The sequence below is a fragment of the Aptenodytes forsteri genome, unplaced genomic scaffold (genome assembly GCF_000699145.1).
Source record: "Aptenodytes forsteri isolate BGI_AS27 unplaced genomic scaffold, ASM69914v1 Scaffold81, whole genome shotgun sequence".
Taxonomy (NCBI): Eukaryota; Metazoa; Chordata; class Aves; order Sphenisciformes; family Spheniscidae; genus Aptenodytes; species Aptenodytes forsteri.
Genome location: NW_008795259.1, coordinates 8877694 through 8895388, shown reverse-complemented (window position 1 = coordinate 8895388; position 17695 = coordinate 8877694). Strand labels below are relative to the sequence as shown.

General features: G+C 34.1%; 1 protein-coding gene across 1 annotated transcript in view; it reads right to left on the bottom strand.

The window, feature by feature from the left end:
* Window positions 1-17695, bottom strand: part of CDH9 (cadherin 9) — a 75986-nt gene that overhangs the window by 31350 nt on the left and 26941 nt on the right. The window contains exon 2 of the mRNA XM_009279216.2: window positions 14891-15185. Within this exon, the coding sequence (XP_009277491.1) occupies window positions 14891-15185 (295 nt within the window). The remainder of the gene's footprint in view (window positions 1-14890; window positions 15186-17695) is intronic.

The following is a 17695-nucleotide window of genomic DNA, read 5'->3' as shown; positions in this document are numbered from 1 at the left end:
CAGATGCCCTGCATGAGAATTTGAAAAGCATTATGGATGCAATAACAAGTGGGAAACAGTAAAAAGAATGAGAAGTAGTCTGAAGTATTGGTGGATGAACAACTCTGTGTATGTTTATTCTTTTGGGAAGCTTCTTTTTCCCCTTCTCATCATAAAGAAAGTCACTTCTGAAACAGCAATACTGGTGCCATCAAATGGCAGTGATAAAATAGAGAAAAGAGTAGTCAGACTCTTTCAAGTGTTAATGCTGACTAGCTTTTACATTGCATTTCCTAGTGACTGAGGTACAGTATAAAGTGATCTGCCATCCATAATAAATGAACTGCAGCTTAGAAATCTTTTTCATTTTGTTCAACATGCTGTACATACTTACAATTAGAAAATACACTTCTTTTACACAGAGAAAGTATCTGCAGTCTATGTTCAAAAAGAAATTAAAACCAAAAAAGAAAAGAATTAATCACAAAATTATCCTCAAAATTTCTATTCAAAATAATGATGAAACTCACCAGAAGCATGTTTCTGGGTCTGGAACTGCTATGCATATGGTAAGGTTGTTCCAACTAGAATTGGTAGTGAAACCAATATGTTGAAGGAGCAACAAGTAATGACATAACATGGCAGTTAATTACCTTGGTTACTCTTTCTCTGACCACAGTGCTGTTGCGGAGCATGTGGAAATAGGCCAGCTTTTTGGACTGACAGCTGCCATCCATGGCAGGTCAGTCACAGAAACTCCACCACTTAAGAATCCTTGAAGGCTTATTTCCTTTTTAAAGATGAGAGCTGGCAATCTTGGCCCTTTGCCCTATCTTAATTTCTGGAATACTCCAAAAGAGAGAAACAGCTTTCAGCTGTTTTTATGATAAACTTAGGAAGAGCTTGTCCCCGTTGATACTACTAGAAGAAGTAGTAGTTCGTAAAGGTTGCAACGTGGTTATCTATTGATTAAAAATCTCAATTGAAGAAGTAGTAGTTCGTAAAGGCAACAACGTGGTTATCTATTGATTAAAAATCTCTCCTAGCCAACAGTTCCAACCAAGGTTTTAGTTCTAATTATAATTTTTAATTTATAAGTTTTCTTTCTAATTATAATTTTTAATTTATAAAATAATGAAGTTATCATAGGGATGTTATTTCTTCACTACTCTCAGGGCGCTTTGTTCATGTAGCACACCTTTAACAACTATTCTGCTTTGCCCTTTTCTTTTCTCAAAAAATGTTACCTGGGGTCCTCCATACAATCTCTAAAGGTTTCACTTAAGAGCAAAAAAGCAAGATTTTTAGAAACAGTTTTCAATAATTGCCACTTTTTAGGACTAAACTTTGAGTTTCTGATGTACATGCCTGTACAATTCTGTATTTTACAATGCAACACAGACAGGCTTATGAATTTTTTTTGGAAGGAACAAGTTAGTTTTCTGTACCTATTTTTCATTTGCTCTCTTTTTTTGAGCTTGGCTTTTGTATCTCTTTATTAGATTTTGGAGAGTCTCTTTACTATGGATTTCTATCTATGACTGGCAACTAGTACCTCACTCTCATTTGCATCTTCAAAATTCTTCTGTAATACAAGTAAATAGAAATCTTTACAGAGTTTCTACCTTTTGCCAGCTCTGCAAACAGGTGCAATTTGAAACCATATGTGAATCTCTATTATGACCATGAGAATGTAGTACATTATTATTAAGACAACAGGTTGACCTCATATTTATTTTATCTGGGGGCATTTGCATCATCTGTGGGAACTGCTGTTTGGGTGGTGATAAAGCATATCTCTTTAAATATTAATACAGCTGTGGAAAATAGTAATTTTATATGAAAATGCAGTAAATGAAGATATCGGTAAACTCAAATTTACATTAATTCAAATTAATACATTTAATTTAATAGATAATTCATGAAAGCCTCTTGCTTCTGTCATGTTTAGGTACTGTGGATGTTGTCTGTGGAAATGACAATAAAGACCTGTAATTTGGAAGAGAAATGGAGTCTAAAGCAGAGAAAATGAAACAAATTCCAGGGTTATCTTAGTCATGGGCTTTTTTAAAATTACTTTAGTTGAAGTACTATTTTTAGACAAAAGCAAAACACTTCTAGAGCTTGCATGGGTATATATAAGTAAATAGAGATGTAAGTATATACATGCGTGTGCGCGCGTGTATATGTACGTGTAGACAAACCCCCCAGAATATTAAGTAGGGTCACTGTAGGCACTTCTCTGTTATTATTTCTAGACATTTCATTTATCTTCAAAAGTGTTCAAATGTCTTGAGTATAATCTGTCAAATGATTCACATGCAGAAGTGTTCTGCTAAAGACTGTTGAGTTTTCACTATGCTTGAAAATTGATCACAAGTGCATTGGCTATTGGTTTAAAAGATCACAAGTGCATTGGCTATTGATTACAAGATTATGGTCACAGTAAATGGCGCACATCATGAGGACAATCTCATTTGGACAAATCTCATAGATTTGATAACTTCTGATTGAAAAAGATTAAAGGTATTGATTACAAATTGCTTATTTGAGAAATAATCTTAGAAATGCCTGAGCTAATTTCCAAAGGTTTCGACACTGGAGTGTCTAAGTCTCAGTGAAAATTAGTTGGACATATGCCAAGGTATCTTTTAAAATCTTATTCATGAAGTCAGTAAGTGTTAGTCTTTTGGACTATGAAATATAAGACTTTTTTTTCCTGTCCTCTCTCTTAACCACCTCAGTGTGCTAAAGAGGTGGTTATTATTTTGGTGGTTTTTTCACAACTGTCACATATTTTGACTTTATGAGGAAATAAACCTTTTGATTTTTTGTTTACGTCTCCAATATACAGTGTACATAGCCTTATTTATCACAGGCTATTTATCATTTGCCTTGGAGCAGAGTGAAGTAACTGTTATTGAGTTGGCTTTCTGACAGGTAGCTTTGATGAGAATTCATGGTTTATTGGCAGCAACTCTGTTAAATACAGGATATTCACATATGTGTACATACTTCAGTGGACAGCAAGTTAGGTTGTTTTGTTTTGTTTTTAAATTACCAATTAAGTGTGAGCAATATGTGTTTTAAATATGAAGATATGAACAACTTTCATAAGGAATAAAATTGATAACTGCACAGATCTTAATCATGCTTGATCTTAATTTCATAGTGTCACATATCTATGAGGTTGTAGGAAAAAGCTATTCTGGAAAGCATTTTGAGGCATCTGGTTAGATAGCAGATAATAAAGTAAATGTGAGCATCAGGATTGCTGTCATTGCGAAAACTTGCAGATGTGCATTTTGCTAAATATTAAGAAAAATACAGTGATTGCCTTGAGAAATGCTGTAAGCTATCTTGTTCCATGTACTTAGTAAAAGATGAGTATCAGTGGGAATAATATAGAGTAGTTTTCAAATAAGCAGGAGTTAGACAAGGCAGTCCAGGATAAGCCTTTTCTTACCTTCATTTTCTTGACTCTGTGAAGGCTGTGTATGACACAGAACATTTTCAAAATGACCATATGATTGGCAAGAAGGAAAAATGGTGACATAGAATTCAAGGTGAATTGTTAATTGAACAAAGAAAAACACATAAGCAGTAACTGCCATTTCTATAATTCATCTTTTATGTTGCTAGAAACTTATTATCAATTCTCATACCTATTTTCATGATTTTGTTGAAAGAAATATCATATTTTATTTCTGTCATATATATAAACATACATATCTATTATATATACATATGTACACATATATATGTGTATGGGCACAGTTTAAGTGAGAAATTTACTTATTTAACAATAGTGTATCCATTATGGGCAGATATTCATAGTCCTTCCACCTCAGTAGAGAGCCATTTGATGGTCTCTGTTAGGGAGAATAGTGGACTACTTTTGGGGGAGTAATGTTCCTTTCCTGAGCTTGCTACTCTTAGGCTGGTGGTATGCTGTAGCTAAAACATTTGTAACAGAAGTAGTCTTAATCATTCAGATTCACATGAGATGAAGCTTTCATTTCTCAGGAGCTCTACTAAAACTGAGAGTTAGGGGTGGAGGGGGATAGCTCATGAAAGGAGGTATATGGGATAAATAAAGATCTAGGAGGCTGGACCTTTGTTTTGTGACAGACTGATCTGTTTGATGAGACTGCTACCTCTTTGGAAGACTGCAAATTATGTCAAAGCATCTTTATGTACATTCTACTGTGTGTGACAGTTACTTTAATTTATATTATATTAGAAAAAAACCTTGTGTTTTATCTTATACCCAGATGTGATCCTTGTATCTTACTGAGAGTTAGGGGTGGAGGGGGATAGCTCATGAAAGGAGGTATATGGGATAAATAAAGATCTAGGAGGCTGGACCTTTGTTTTGTGACAGACTGATCTGTTTGATGAGACTGCTACCTCTTTGGAAGACTGCAAATTATGTCAAAGCATCTTTATGTACATTCTACTGTGTGTGACAGTTACTTTAATTTATATTATATTAGAAAAAAACCTTGTGTTTTATCTTATACCCAGATGTGATCCATTGTATCTTATTTACACATTTTGGAAATACTTAAAAGTTATAGAGAAATCTAGTGAAAAAAACCCACAAACCACCCTGCTTTTGTGTTTTACTTTCTAAATAGATGCATGCGTGTGTTAGCCTGATTTTAAAAAATAAACCTGCATTTTACACTCAGCTGAATATCGTTAGCAACTAAAATGTATATTCAGGCATTCAGAAAGCTTCCTTTACTTTTAAAAACAACTGAAAAGCTTCTGTGTTCAGAAGATTAGACTAAGTAAGCATACCAGATGTGCTTTGATTTAACAGAATAAAAAAATGAAATAATACTTCTCAATATAATTTGTAAATTTCTTTTATGGCTACATATAACCAATTCCCAAACAGATTTAACCTATATCTAGTTAATTACCATACCTGACTTAGATCTGTGTGTCCAGTCTTCCCAGCCTACTTCAGATCCAACATTTGAGAAATTCCATTCTCAAAAACCATTTAAATGAAGAAAAGGATTTTTTTCAGACACCTAAAACTACACAAGTAACTTAACTACATAGTGTCAGGAAAGAACCCTGTGCATTAGCATGATATAAACAGAGATATTAACGTTAACACTTGAAGAGCAAGATCTGCGCTTAGACAACAGATTACCTCCTCGCCACTATTAGCTTGCTTATTTTAATGTCTGCCATGTTTTAGTTTTAATAAAGGATATAACACATGTATGCATCTCCTTGGCATGTTCCTTCTGATAAAGATGCAGGTGTTCCTAATATAAGCTATTCCAGTCCTTAGAACCAGCAGTTCAATTGCCGCAGGCTCCATATGGTCACATAAATGTGAGAAGGGGCTCAACACACCCATTATACTGTAGCCTGTCTCAAAAGAAGCAAAATTATTTGGTGGCTCATAGCTGCAAGAGCTCATAAGGGAATAAATTAGGTGCCTGTAAACTGGTGTCATGCATAGGAACTCAGTATTTACTGTGGCTCTGAAAAGAGGTTACACGTGGCTGTGAATTGTAACATGTTTATATCAAAGGATGTATAAAGGGTGTATGTTCATATCAAGAGGTATATATACTGGCTGAAGCAACATGTCTGTTCCTTAATATTTTCAGAATGTCAATGAGATTTTTACTTTTTAGATGTAAAGCCATGAAAGATGAAAGGACCTTGGTTTAACATCCTATCTGGAGGACAGCATCTCTAACAATGCAGAACGTATCCCATTGTACTGCACTGCAGTGTGAGCAAAAGTGCTGATGTAAAGAATTCAGGCCCATTATGCTTTTGTTCAGAGATTATAGTGTTATAGCTGAAAATCTACTGAAATAAAAGGAAGGAAAATGGATACATCAAACATTTTTAGTGTAAGTATGATACAGGCACTTTTAATGCTAATTTCAAGCTGTAATCTAGACAGGTCCAGACCTCTGGGGTTTTTTTGTTTTGGTTTGGTTTGGTTTTTTCAATGTACACAGATAACAGGAAATATAAATTTGTTGACAGGTCCAGACCTCTGGGTTTTTTTTGTTTTGGTTTGGTTTGTTTTTTTCAATGTACACAGATAACAGGAAATAATAAATTTGTTGCAATAAAGTAGCCAGGCAAACAGTATTGCACTGAATCATTTCAGAGACATGTAAAGGGGAGCCACATTTAACACAGCCCAAGCCTGAAAATGTCACTTGGCAAGAAGACTGTCACTCCAAGGGCACTGTGGTGTCTGTTGCTGCTGAACACATTTCCACATATGGAATAGAGCTGTTCTAGTCTTCCACTAATTGATGGAAATTGATGGAATTGATGGAAAATTGAGACATACAGAGATTAAATGAGTTTGTGGTCACCTTAAAATTACATATCCAAAGTTTAGGCCAACCAGTTTACAAAGCCTAAAGCCCCATATAGTGCTTTAAAAGTCATCCATCCTGCTTACTAATTGCTGCATTTGAACTGCTGTCATCTTATTTCTTCCTACGGGAAATAGTTTAGACCAGCATGTCATGAAGGGTCAGCAGATGGAGGTTTATGGGAGCTCAGAGGAGGTGATAATCTTCCAACAATGAGTTGACAGTGACTCAGTTCCCACGGGCCAGAAATATGGAAATTATTTATACCTTCCTGTGTTTACAGCAAGTGCTAGCTACCTTTACTTGCTGACAGCAATTCTACAAAACCCCAATTTCTTCCAGCACCGAGAGCGAGTAACCTAAGTTACTCACAGGGGGTGAATAGATGGTTCTGGTTTTCCCATTGTGCTGCCTCAGACTTGTGGTATCTTAATAAGAAACCAAACCTCCCCCCCTAAAAAAAAGACGAGAAAGGAAGTGAGGAGTCCTGTTTAGAAGACATGAGGATTTTGTAGCTGAAGAAAAATGAGTATGTCAAGTGACTTTTTAGCTGAGGTTAGCCACTGCTGGATGAAACAGTCTCTCCTGCTTTTACCTGCTATACTTTGCATGCTCCTGTCACTTCCCTAGCACCAGCTCTGGCATCTAACCTCATGTGATCTGACCCAGGGAACAAAAGTAGCAGAAATTCTATATTCTGAACAATCTATTTTTCTGATAATTTAACTCCTTAAACTTTCTTCTTTTGGGTTTAGAGGGACAGTGGGTAAGGCATAAGACAGCACAACTAGGAGCAGAGAGACCAAAAGAAGAAAAAGAGAGCCACTCCTTTTGGCTGTAGCTTGAGATCTGCCTATCTGTAATGTTAAAATGATCTGTAAATCTGAAATTTATGAATGATTTGAATTCTTCAGAACCAGAAGCACTGGTTTGAATCTTGCTAAGGCTGATTTTTGTCCCTCATTTTTCTGAATGTGCAGTGTCTCTCAGTTCTTTCAAGTGTGTCATTAATACATTCTGCATAAAATTTAAAGGAACTATGGTATTTCTGATGACTTATAAGGAATTTCCCAAATTTTATAAACATGATTTATTTATTTAAGTTTCCTCTTTACCTTCATATATATACACATAATATATGCGTATTAGTTTTTATGTGATTGCTTATATTAATTTTTTAAGTGTTTATCTTTTCTTCAGTCAGTAACAAAGAATAATGCAGTATCACTAATGGATTTTTGAAAAGATAAAATTAACAAAGCTCTGAAGGGGAAAAAAATAATGTATATTCTCAATGTTTACTTTTAATTTCATACATTATGTTTGGATGTTGAACAGAGCTGTATAATGATAATAATTCCAAAATGTTATTGTTAAAAATTAGTTACATCGCTTGTTTGGACCCTGAAAAGAAACTATTGTTTTTCATTTGGATCAGAGTGTATGTTTGTTTGTTTCTTGAGATCACATAATTATTTGGGAGTGTTGTAAACTCATAGAATTTCCTCTGAGGATGGTTTCATTCTGTTTCTTGAAGAGCCAAAATGTCTACATTATATATGATTTTGTTTATCTAACTAAACATAGGAGAAACCTCAGGAAAAAAAATAGTAGTGGTACATGGACATTTAAATTTTACAGAAATTATATACGTTTACCATGAAATAAAATCCATGCAGGGAGATCCTAACGCTTACATAACATTCAGCTTGAAGTCAGTGGAGCTGTACAAATTCAAAATAACCTGTTTATAGTATCAGAGCTCTAGCAAGTAAGTTCCTTGCAGAGCAGACCTCCTTTTTGCTAGGAAAATGCTGTCCACGTTATATACATAACTATACAAATGATAGAATAATTTAAGGAAAAAAAAAAATCATGATCTAAATAAGATTCCTTTGGCATTCCAGTGTTTTTCTTTTTTTAGCTGGAAATACAAAATCTTAAAGCACCCCCTCATACTCTTCTGAAAATGTTCTGTCTAATGACAAAGACAAAATATTTATAAAGTATTCTATATACTTTTGTAATAAACTTTGCAAGCCTATTGTAAATAAAAATGCTATGCATGTATCTAACAATACATGTCCAGAACTAACAAAACCCAAAAATACCCTAAATTTCTTGGAAAACTAAATTTATATTTTTAAATGTTTAACAAAAAGAGGTTTTTGCCTTTTTCACCTTGATGGTTTATTTTGAGAAAGTATTATTAGGCATCAAAATCTTATTTTATATTTTCATCTTTATTTTGTTGAAAGGGATTTTTTTTTTCATTATAAAGACTTGTATAAAAATAATAAAGAAGATAAATTAAAAAAGGATAAAAATAGTGCATTTAAAAAAGATAACCCTATGCAGATTCTGACAGTTATAGAGGTTTTGAAATTTTTTAGTTATAGTAGCAAATGCAAACAGAAATATAGGAAGTATTCTAGCTACACGATTTCTGCTATCATGCTTAGTTTGACTAAAAGGAATTCTAATACTATATTTTAACTGCAGAATGTAAAATATGAACTCAGGATAAAATATTTATTTGAAATATGTCTTTCTCTTAAAGCTAACTTAATAATTCATTTTAAAATAGACTATATGTTAACAATTAGCATTCTGAAATTTTGCCAAGTAGTTTTCATAAGCTTGTGGCAAAGTCAAGACAGTCATTCATAGCTTTTTTTTATAAGCATCTGAAACCAGGGGCAATATGCAGAGAAGAAAATACAACTATTTCCTGGTGAAATATGAAAGATAAGAGCTGCCTCCATTTAGTCTTTTCACACACCTTTAGATTAATGTTTACTGACATAAGCAAATTCAAAAATAGAAAATGCGATGGTTACTGTATTTGTGGTTTTTTTTTTTTACTGTAAGACCTACTTGTTTTTGTTCTTCCTATACAAAATAACAAACTGTTCTTGAGAAGTAAGTTTTTATGACTGCGTGATGCTGAAAACATGATGTAACTAAAACTAAATATCAGAATGCAGTCTTACTTAAATCCAGTATAGTTGTGATGCTTATAGATTCCCAAGAGATACTATAGAAATAGTGAGCAACGATAATGGAACTTCTAACACAATCATTGTGTAATTGATGTTTCAGTTTATACTACAGCACTCACAGACAATAGCATGGTAATAAAAATGGTAGTATTAATGCATATTGCCCTGTGTGTTTTACTGCAATTTCATCTCTCTCTTTCTCTCTTTCTCCTTGTGTGTATATATTTTATTTATATCTTTTATTTAGAGTAGCTGTTAAATACAGGGCATGTTTAGGCATGCTGTAATCCTGTATGCCTGAGTTGAAAATGACCATATCTATATTTCATATATAATGTCCTTCTTCCAAACTTCACTGTTCAGCTAAAGAAAAACTCTTTCATTCTGACTGTATTTGCAATAAAAGTAATTTAATGGAAAAATTATAAATTTTAAATTTAGCCATTTAAAATATGACCCTCTATACTTATACGTTATACAAATCTTATCATGCAGAATTCTGAACCAGGAGGTGCCTTTGGTCAGATCCATAAAATCTAGAAAGCACTAGTTAAGTATGAAGAAATAAGTGCTAAATTAAATTAGGATTATCCCTTCTCTTAATAAGATCAATTCAAAGATTAAAAATATGTTGTGAAATACTCATCAGCTGCATGCTAAAGTTGTTTAATGAGAAAAAATGGTAAGCCTTACTCATTAAAATTAACAAGGCAGGTACAGGCGGATGCAATAATATTGACCCAGGAGCCAAAAGGGATTGAACTTCACAGGACATCTCATTGCTAACTTCCCTTTTTAAATGCTAACTTCCCTTTCTAAAAGTTTCTTAATAACTTCATTTATTTCCTGAGAAAAGTGGTTTTCACAATGAGGTGTAGGGTTAGTTTTGGTTTCATTTTATTTTGTTTTTTTAGACATCATCTTTCACTTGGAAAAATACTTGGATCGTAGCTTCTACTCGTGTAAGCCTTGGAGATAAAATAAGTAGATTTTAAGTATAATCAGGACTGTACTTTGCCTTCTACATGAAGAGGGAATGAAAAGATTATTCTCAAGATGCATAATATGTATTTAGCTTCTCTGAAGTTTCCTCTTACAGTATTTCTAAAATATAGCCAAATCAGAATAGGTCATGCTTCAAATCCACCTGCTCTTCATTATGACCAAGATTAGATCTCACAACTTTGGCATTCCATCAATTTAAAATGTTGAACGTCTTTTGTTCCTTTACTTTCTATATTATGTTTTGATTAACCTTTATGGGTCTGTCTAGCATCTTTTTCTCATTTTTTTAACTATTTTTTATTGAATTAATTTACCTAGTCTGACATAAATCTCAGGATTCTTCCAGTCAGCTCTAGCACTCTTTAAAAACCCCCCCCCAGCCATTATTATCCTCCACTTCTTCAGTATAGTAGCTGATTTTAATGAGAAATTCCATGTTATTGAGTTTTAGAATCTCTTAAACCAACTTTCTTATTTAGTTTTTTAAGTTAATATCACTGTGAGCATTTAGTGTGATCATTTCCATGAAAGCTATCTGAAATGACACTGCAGTCAGCTCACTCCAGTGGTTTTGATTGCTTCCAGTACTAACTTTGCTACACAACATTTTAGGTACACCCATAATGCTGTTGGAGATATGACTGGATCCCATTTAAGGATCCCATTTAGGCATAGCAAAGCTAATTTATGTATAGCTTGATGGCTGCAGTGTAAATATTACAACATGGCATTAGCACAAACGTGCACAAATAAGCATTCATATTTCCCCCTGGGCTTGGATAAGTTGTGCTGAAAATCCATGTGATGCTTTCAGTGTTCTTACTATCAAACTAGTTAAATGTGAGTGAGGTTTGCCTATTGGTACTGAAAATCACACATTCTGTCAGAGGTGTTGACTTATTATTTTCCCTTGTGTGCTCTAGATCTAGTTATTCCAAGAAACAGTCAGTCACACACTGAGAAATATGTAGCATGATGTGTCATTTGAATAACAGATACACACACAACTGAAAACATTGCTAGTGATGATTTCTCTTCAATTTCTCAATCTTAGTGACATTTTCCTAAGCTTTCATAAATATCTGCTGTCATATTTGTTGAACTTGGCAAACATAATAAATATAATAGTTAAGAAAAAAAGTTATATTTTAAGGCACAAAATTGGGAGGAAGTGAAGGATGTGAAGAAACTGAGATTTTCCCACAAATTTTTGACCTGCTCATCTTGAGTATATCTATTTCTTAAAACGTGTATAGTGTAATTGTATAGTTCTTTCCAGTCAGAAAAGTTATTTGGTTAGGTATGCAAGAATGTGTATATATCTTTATAACAAATAACCTTCATCATCTTAAGTATTTATGCAGGTAATGCAGGACTACACTGACTTTTTCATTTGATGTAGTCTTAGTAAAGATTGTCACCCTATTCCAGGGATTCTTGTTTTTATTTTATTATTATTATTTTCTTCCATTGTTATAGAGGAACAAATACAATTAAGGGGCACTTCATTTTTTATTCTGAAGTCCTCTGGTTTTCTGGAATGCACTTTTGTGATTTCAGTCTTTTTTCATTCTTTCTTTTCATTTTCATTTTCAGTATATTTTCTGTCCTTTTCTTTCAGATGCACTTACTTTCACAGCAGCAATAACCCTAATATGCATTGCTCACTCAATAATTCCCCACTTTATTCTTCCTTCATGACTTATTTTACGTGAGCCTCCAGCCTCAAATTCCATTTTAAATTCTACAGTCCAGAACCAACTAAAAGGTTCAGCCCTACGTCCTTACCAAATTTAGCTTTTGGACTTCTATTTGATCTAATCTGCAAACAGCAATATAAATCAAAACCGCTGAAGAGACTAAGTGCTGAGGTGTAATGAACTCATTATGAACTTGCATAACTGACAATTCTGTAAATTTGTGATGTTCTGCAATAAACACTATGTTCAGGAAAAAACTCTTTGGACTGCAAATCCATACAAAATAAAAGGTAGTAGCTGTTCATTGAATCATACCTATTGAATGAGGAATAATTACAACTGCTTAAATGCCATTTTCATAATGCATTGGAGATTTTTTTAATGGATATCCTAGCCACTGTGGAAAGTATGAACCAGGAACTACTTACACAACCCATTGACACACTGTGTCAGTTTTGAGTTTAATTTTTGTCACTCTCTTTTTTCTTCTTTTCCCTGCATTTTGTTGTATGTGCTGCCTAGTGCATATTTGCTGGTTTACATTCATATAGCTGTCTTTTGTCCAGTTATTTCAAGAACTACACTATCTTCATTCTGTATTTTATGTGTTCTCTTGTGTGCTTTATGGGAAGGTTTACAAGAGTACCACTTGCTCACCTGTAAATTGCATTCCACTTATGGCAAGAATCTCACCTTTTCACTCCCAAGTCATTTTCTCCAGTTATGGCATCTGCTTCCTTATCTGGAGGAGGACAAAGGGACTCCAAGAAGGAATATATTTGTGTATTCCTTATTTACCTATATGTACATCCTGACTGTTGAATTAGCATTCTTATGACTGACTTCACAAATATAGAATTTCTGCTTCTTGAATGGACTGATCTGTATTTGGGTTCTTATTCTCTGCTAGTTTAAGAAATTACAAAACTACTTTTATTCATCCAAATTCAAATGCTAAAAATTGTGATTCCAGTGTAGTTTTTATATCCCCAAATGTAAATGTCAACTAAACAGAGCAAAGAGTAACTCAGATCCCTTTTTTGCCTTCATATTGGAAGCTAAGGGGCTTTTTTTTTACTGTTTAAATGCTTTTCCTCTAATTCTTCCTTCACAGTAAAACTCACCTTTACTTGGGTCTTTTATGGACACTTCCTCAGCTTAAAGTACATAATGGTACTTATACTAACATCATCCTCATCAAATACAGACATTGGATATACTTAAAATTTCAAAGGCAGTGCCAAAGCACTGGATCTTATTCTGTTGTCTTTTATTCATGCTTCTCCATTGACATTAATGTAGTTGGACTAAGTGATAAGGTTAAACATGGACATCATGCTTTTTATCTTATCTTTTCCTATAGAGTTCCTTCCTTACAAACATATTTCAAATTAAATATGACAGGTGCACTGCCAACATTTTTCCTTCACAGATTATCAGCAAAGTAAATTCTGAATGGAAAGGTTTTCTCTATTTTCTATGTATCTTTAAAAGAACCATTCTTGGACTCATCACATTATACATAGTAATGTAGTTACTCCCTTCTCATGATTATAAAAGAGAGTTATAAAATAGAGTCCTGTTCCATTATACTTCTGCTACTGCTCTCAGAGATAATTATTAGCTTCTGGAAATTATTTTGCAAAGATACATATTAGTCACAAATGTTGATTGGTATTTTATTGTCTCTCTTAGCAATGCCATCATCCAGGGCTGATTTTGCAAACCATTTCAGTACTTCATGATAAGTAAATAACTCTTGAGAATTTACCTGTCATTTGTTTCCCATAGCCTATGTATTCTATACTTACTAATCTTATCAGAGAGACTGTCTCTACTGTAAAAGAGTGGAGCACTTAGGTAATCATGATAACTTCTTATGAATGTGTGCTGGTGAAGATTATCTATCACTTTATATTATTTGAACAAAACTCAGAAAATTATTTTCCTTTGATGCTATATTTCTCACCCATCTTATAGAATCATAGAATCATAGAATAGTTTGGGTTGGAAGGGACCTCTAAAGGTCACCTAGTCCAACCCCCCTGCCATGGGCAGGGACATCTTCAACTACATCAGGTTGCTCAGAGCCCCGTCCAACCTGTCTTCTACTGTTACTCCACATTTTTACCTTTCAGTGCAGCTGTTGTGAATAGCTGTAAGTTTTTATCCATGAAGAAATATTTTTTTAAACAAAAAAAGTTATTTCTTTGGGGAAGGTGTTCATATGTTTGGTATCTTAAAAAAAAACCAAGCAGACAAATCCATATTAAAAAAAAAAACACCACCAACTACTAATATTGATACCAAAGAGAAAAAATAATTTAAAACCCACAAACAAACAAACAAAAAAGCCAAAACAATTTTTAAAGTATTTGTAGGAACATATTTGGCATCATTTTGATATATTAATTGATTTACATACTTACATGCTCAAAGCTGTTTGCGTCTAAAGGTACAGAAAAGTTTGGTAAATTAGACTTTACAAATACAAAGAGGATACATTTTATGCAAGTGATATTCTCATCTGTGGCAAAACTATGTAGCAACTGATAAGACAACCATATATGTTATATTCCTTGATGGTTCCGGTAGGCTTAATGGAGTAAAGGGAAGCTTATAGTGTGGAAAAAGGATTAAAAAGTGGATGAAGATGAAACAAATAAATAAAAGCAGGAACCAATTATTTATGATACATTACTGGTAACAGAAATTGTTCCATGGGTATTCACAGAAGCTAGTATTAAGTGCCTCAAATAATAAATTACTCACAAGTTCCAAATCAACTCAAATGCATTTGTATTTTACATAAGGATAAGTTTTTACCTACCAACTCCAGACATCTCCGGAATACTGGCAGTGTACATGTCCTTGGTGAATTTTGGTTCATTGTCATTGATATCGTGGATTTTAATGATAAATTCAGACTCTGGCTCCACTTGTCTTCCAGTTTTTCTGTCTATAGCCTTGGCACGTAGCACATACAGGGACTTTTCTTCTCTGTCCAATTTCTTTGCAGCATGAATATCTCCTGTATTTTCATCTATAATGAACAGACTGCCAGCCCCATCTCCTGTTAATATGTATTTTAAATTTCCATCTCCTTTATCTTGGTCAGTGTGTAGCTTCAGGGAGGTAGAAAAGAAGAATTCTATAAATATATGTATTGTTATTACAGACCAAATCATTCAGCATATATGAATAAGTCTGTACAATCTTGACTGTAATTGGGGTCAGCAGTGGTTATCTTCTGTTTCACTGTTGGAAAAATTGCAAGTTTGAGATTCAGTCATACACAAAAAATAGCTCTAAACAAACTCAAAAGGACATAGGGGGATGTAGAAGATATTTGACTAGTATTTAAAATGACCAACTTAAAACAAAAAAATATATTTCTTTGAATAGTCTGTCCAGAAACTACCAGAAGTTTCCTTTTTGAAGATGACAGGGGGTGTAAAACTCCCAAGTTTCTATTTGCAAAATAACACTTGTCTTCCCATTTATTGATTGCTGATAAGGCAACCAATTACCTTGTAACAACATAGAAGAAGTGGGTTTTAAGGATAAGAGCTTCTGAACTTCCCAAAATCAGCTATAAATGTTCTGATTTAAGCAACTTGTGTTTCTAGTTGTATTCTTTTTTTTTTTTTTTTTTCTTTAGGAACATCTTACCTAAGTTAATTACTTCCTTCCTTCTAGTCCCCTCCACATAGGAGAAATAATTTTCAAGAACACTAGGAGGTAAATTTTCAAAGCATCGAGTGGGGTTTAACAGTCCTTTTCCTACTACACCTCTTCATAAGTGTTCAAAACTGTATCCCTGTGAACTTACAGGCACTGATTAGTTTGCCATATGGCACCATTGTGAAAAAGTGTCTAAAACCAAAGGCAAAACAAGCCCTTAAAGCTGACCCAGGCACTAGAAATTCTCACATAATACTCTTTTTTGGAAGTCTATTCCTGTAATTTCATTTACAGGGACCCACAGTTCCTTTTTATTAGCATTTTCAGTATATTTTCCTCAGATATATGCTTACAGTCACATCTGGTCACAGATCGGTGACCTGAGTGTTTTTCAAATGTGGACAGAAAGAATCTTATTCCAGCATTTTTTTTATTTCTCTGCGTAGAAATATGTAGTATATCATCCACCTGAGAAAATATTGTTCAGTAACAGTAAAGGTATTACTCTAGATAGTCACTAGAGCCAGGTAAGATATTTTATGCCACTCCTTTACTTGTTTCCTTGTTCCTGTATTCCTGCCAGTGTTTATCTCCATATTTCATAGCTGAGCCATTGCATCTTTTTATTATTCCACCTGTATGAAGGGTGATTGTGGTGGATTTTGTTAAATTTCTTCACTTTGATTTTTTTCCTCATTTAACACTGTAGCCTAACACTAGTCACGAAATGTGGTCTGATTATTGTTATGGTCTTCTAGAGGTAAGACTGGATGAGATGACTATCCAAAGAGTTTTAGCACTTAATATGTTCAGTGTATATCTGTAATAAATATCTGTGAAAATTCTTAAGGATTGCATACAATGGGTTGAAAGAGTTATATACAACATGCACACAGCACTCAAAAAAAAGTCCCTGTCAACTTGTCAACTCTACAGGTATTGCAGAAAAAATAAACTTAAATATTGTATGGGTATCTTGACACAGAATGTGGAGCACTATGTAATCAATATACAAAGCTCATTAAAAATATTTGATTCTTATTTTCATATTTGATTCTTATTTTCAGGAAAAAAAGAGTATACATTTGTATGTCAAGTACAAAATATAGCATATTTCTTTTTGTCAGATGATTTTGTCTTGTGCACACAGGCCAATTTCGTGTCCCTAAGAAACAGTGCACATTCATCCTTGTTGAGGTATTCTGCACCTTGTGGCATAAATATAGCTTTCTCCTCTTTTCTTGAGGTAGGAGCCTTTTAAAAATTTGCCAAATAAGAATCAGATCTCAGGACTGATGACTAGTACCTGAACCTAGTTTTCTCATGAAGACAGGCCAACTTCTTTTTGAGTCTTTAAAACGCCCAAGTGCTTCTTATGATGCCTTATGTCGTCATGTGTCTCCTTAACATCCTCAGCCAGCCAGCCAGGGGAGCAGCCAGAGCAAGAGCCGTGTCTGGGAGCTCGGTGAGGGATCAATCCCATGTGTCAGGAGAAGGGAAATAACTTAACATAAAGCATTAGGGAGGCTGGAGCCTCCATAAAGCTAACATCCTTTCTCCACGCTGAATATAAGGAAGTACTTCTAAATTCCCACACAATAAGTCATCACTGACTAATCAGTAATTTGTTAAACTGTTTATAGTACTAATATTAGTAATGTAAGTGCCTACATTAGTGTCCTGGTTTTGGCTGGGATAGAGTTAATTTTCCTCCTAGTAGCTGGTACAGTGCTGTGTTTTGGATTTAGGATAATAATGTTGATAACACACCGATGTTTTAGTTGTTGCTAGGTAGTGCTTACACTAGTCAAGGACTTTTCAGCTTCCCATACACTGCCAGCGAGAAGTTGGGAGGGGGCACAGCCAGGACAGCTGACCCAAAATGGCCAAAGGGATATTCCATTCCATGTGACGTCATGCTCAGTATATAAACTGGGGGGAGTTGGCCGGG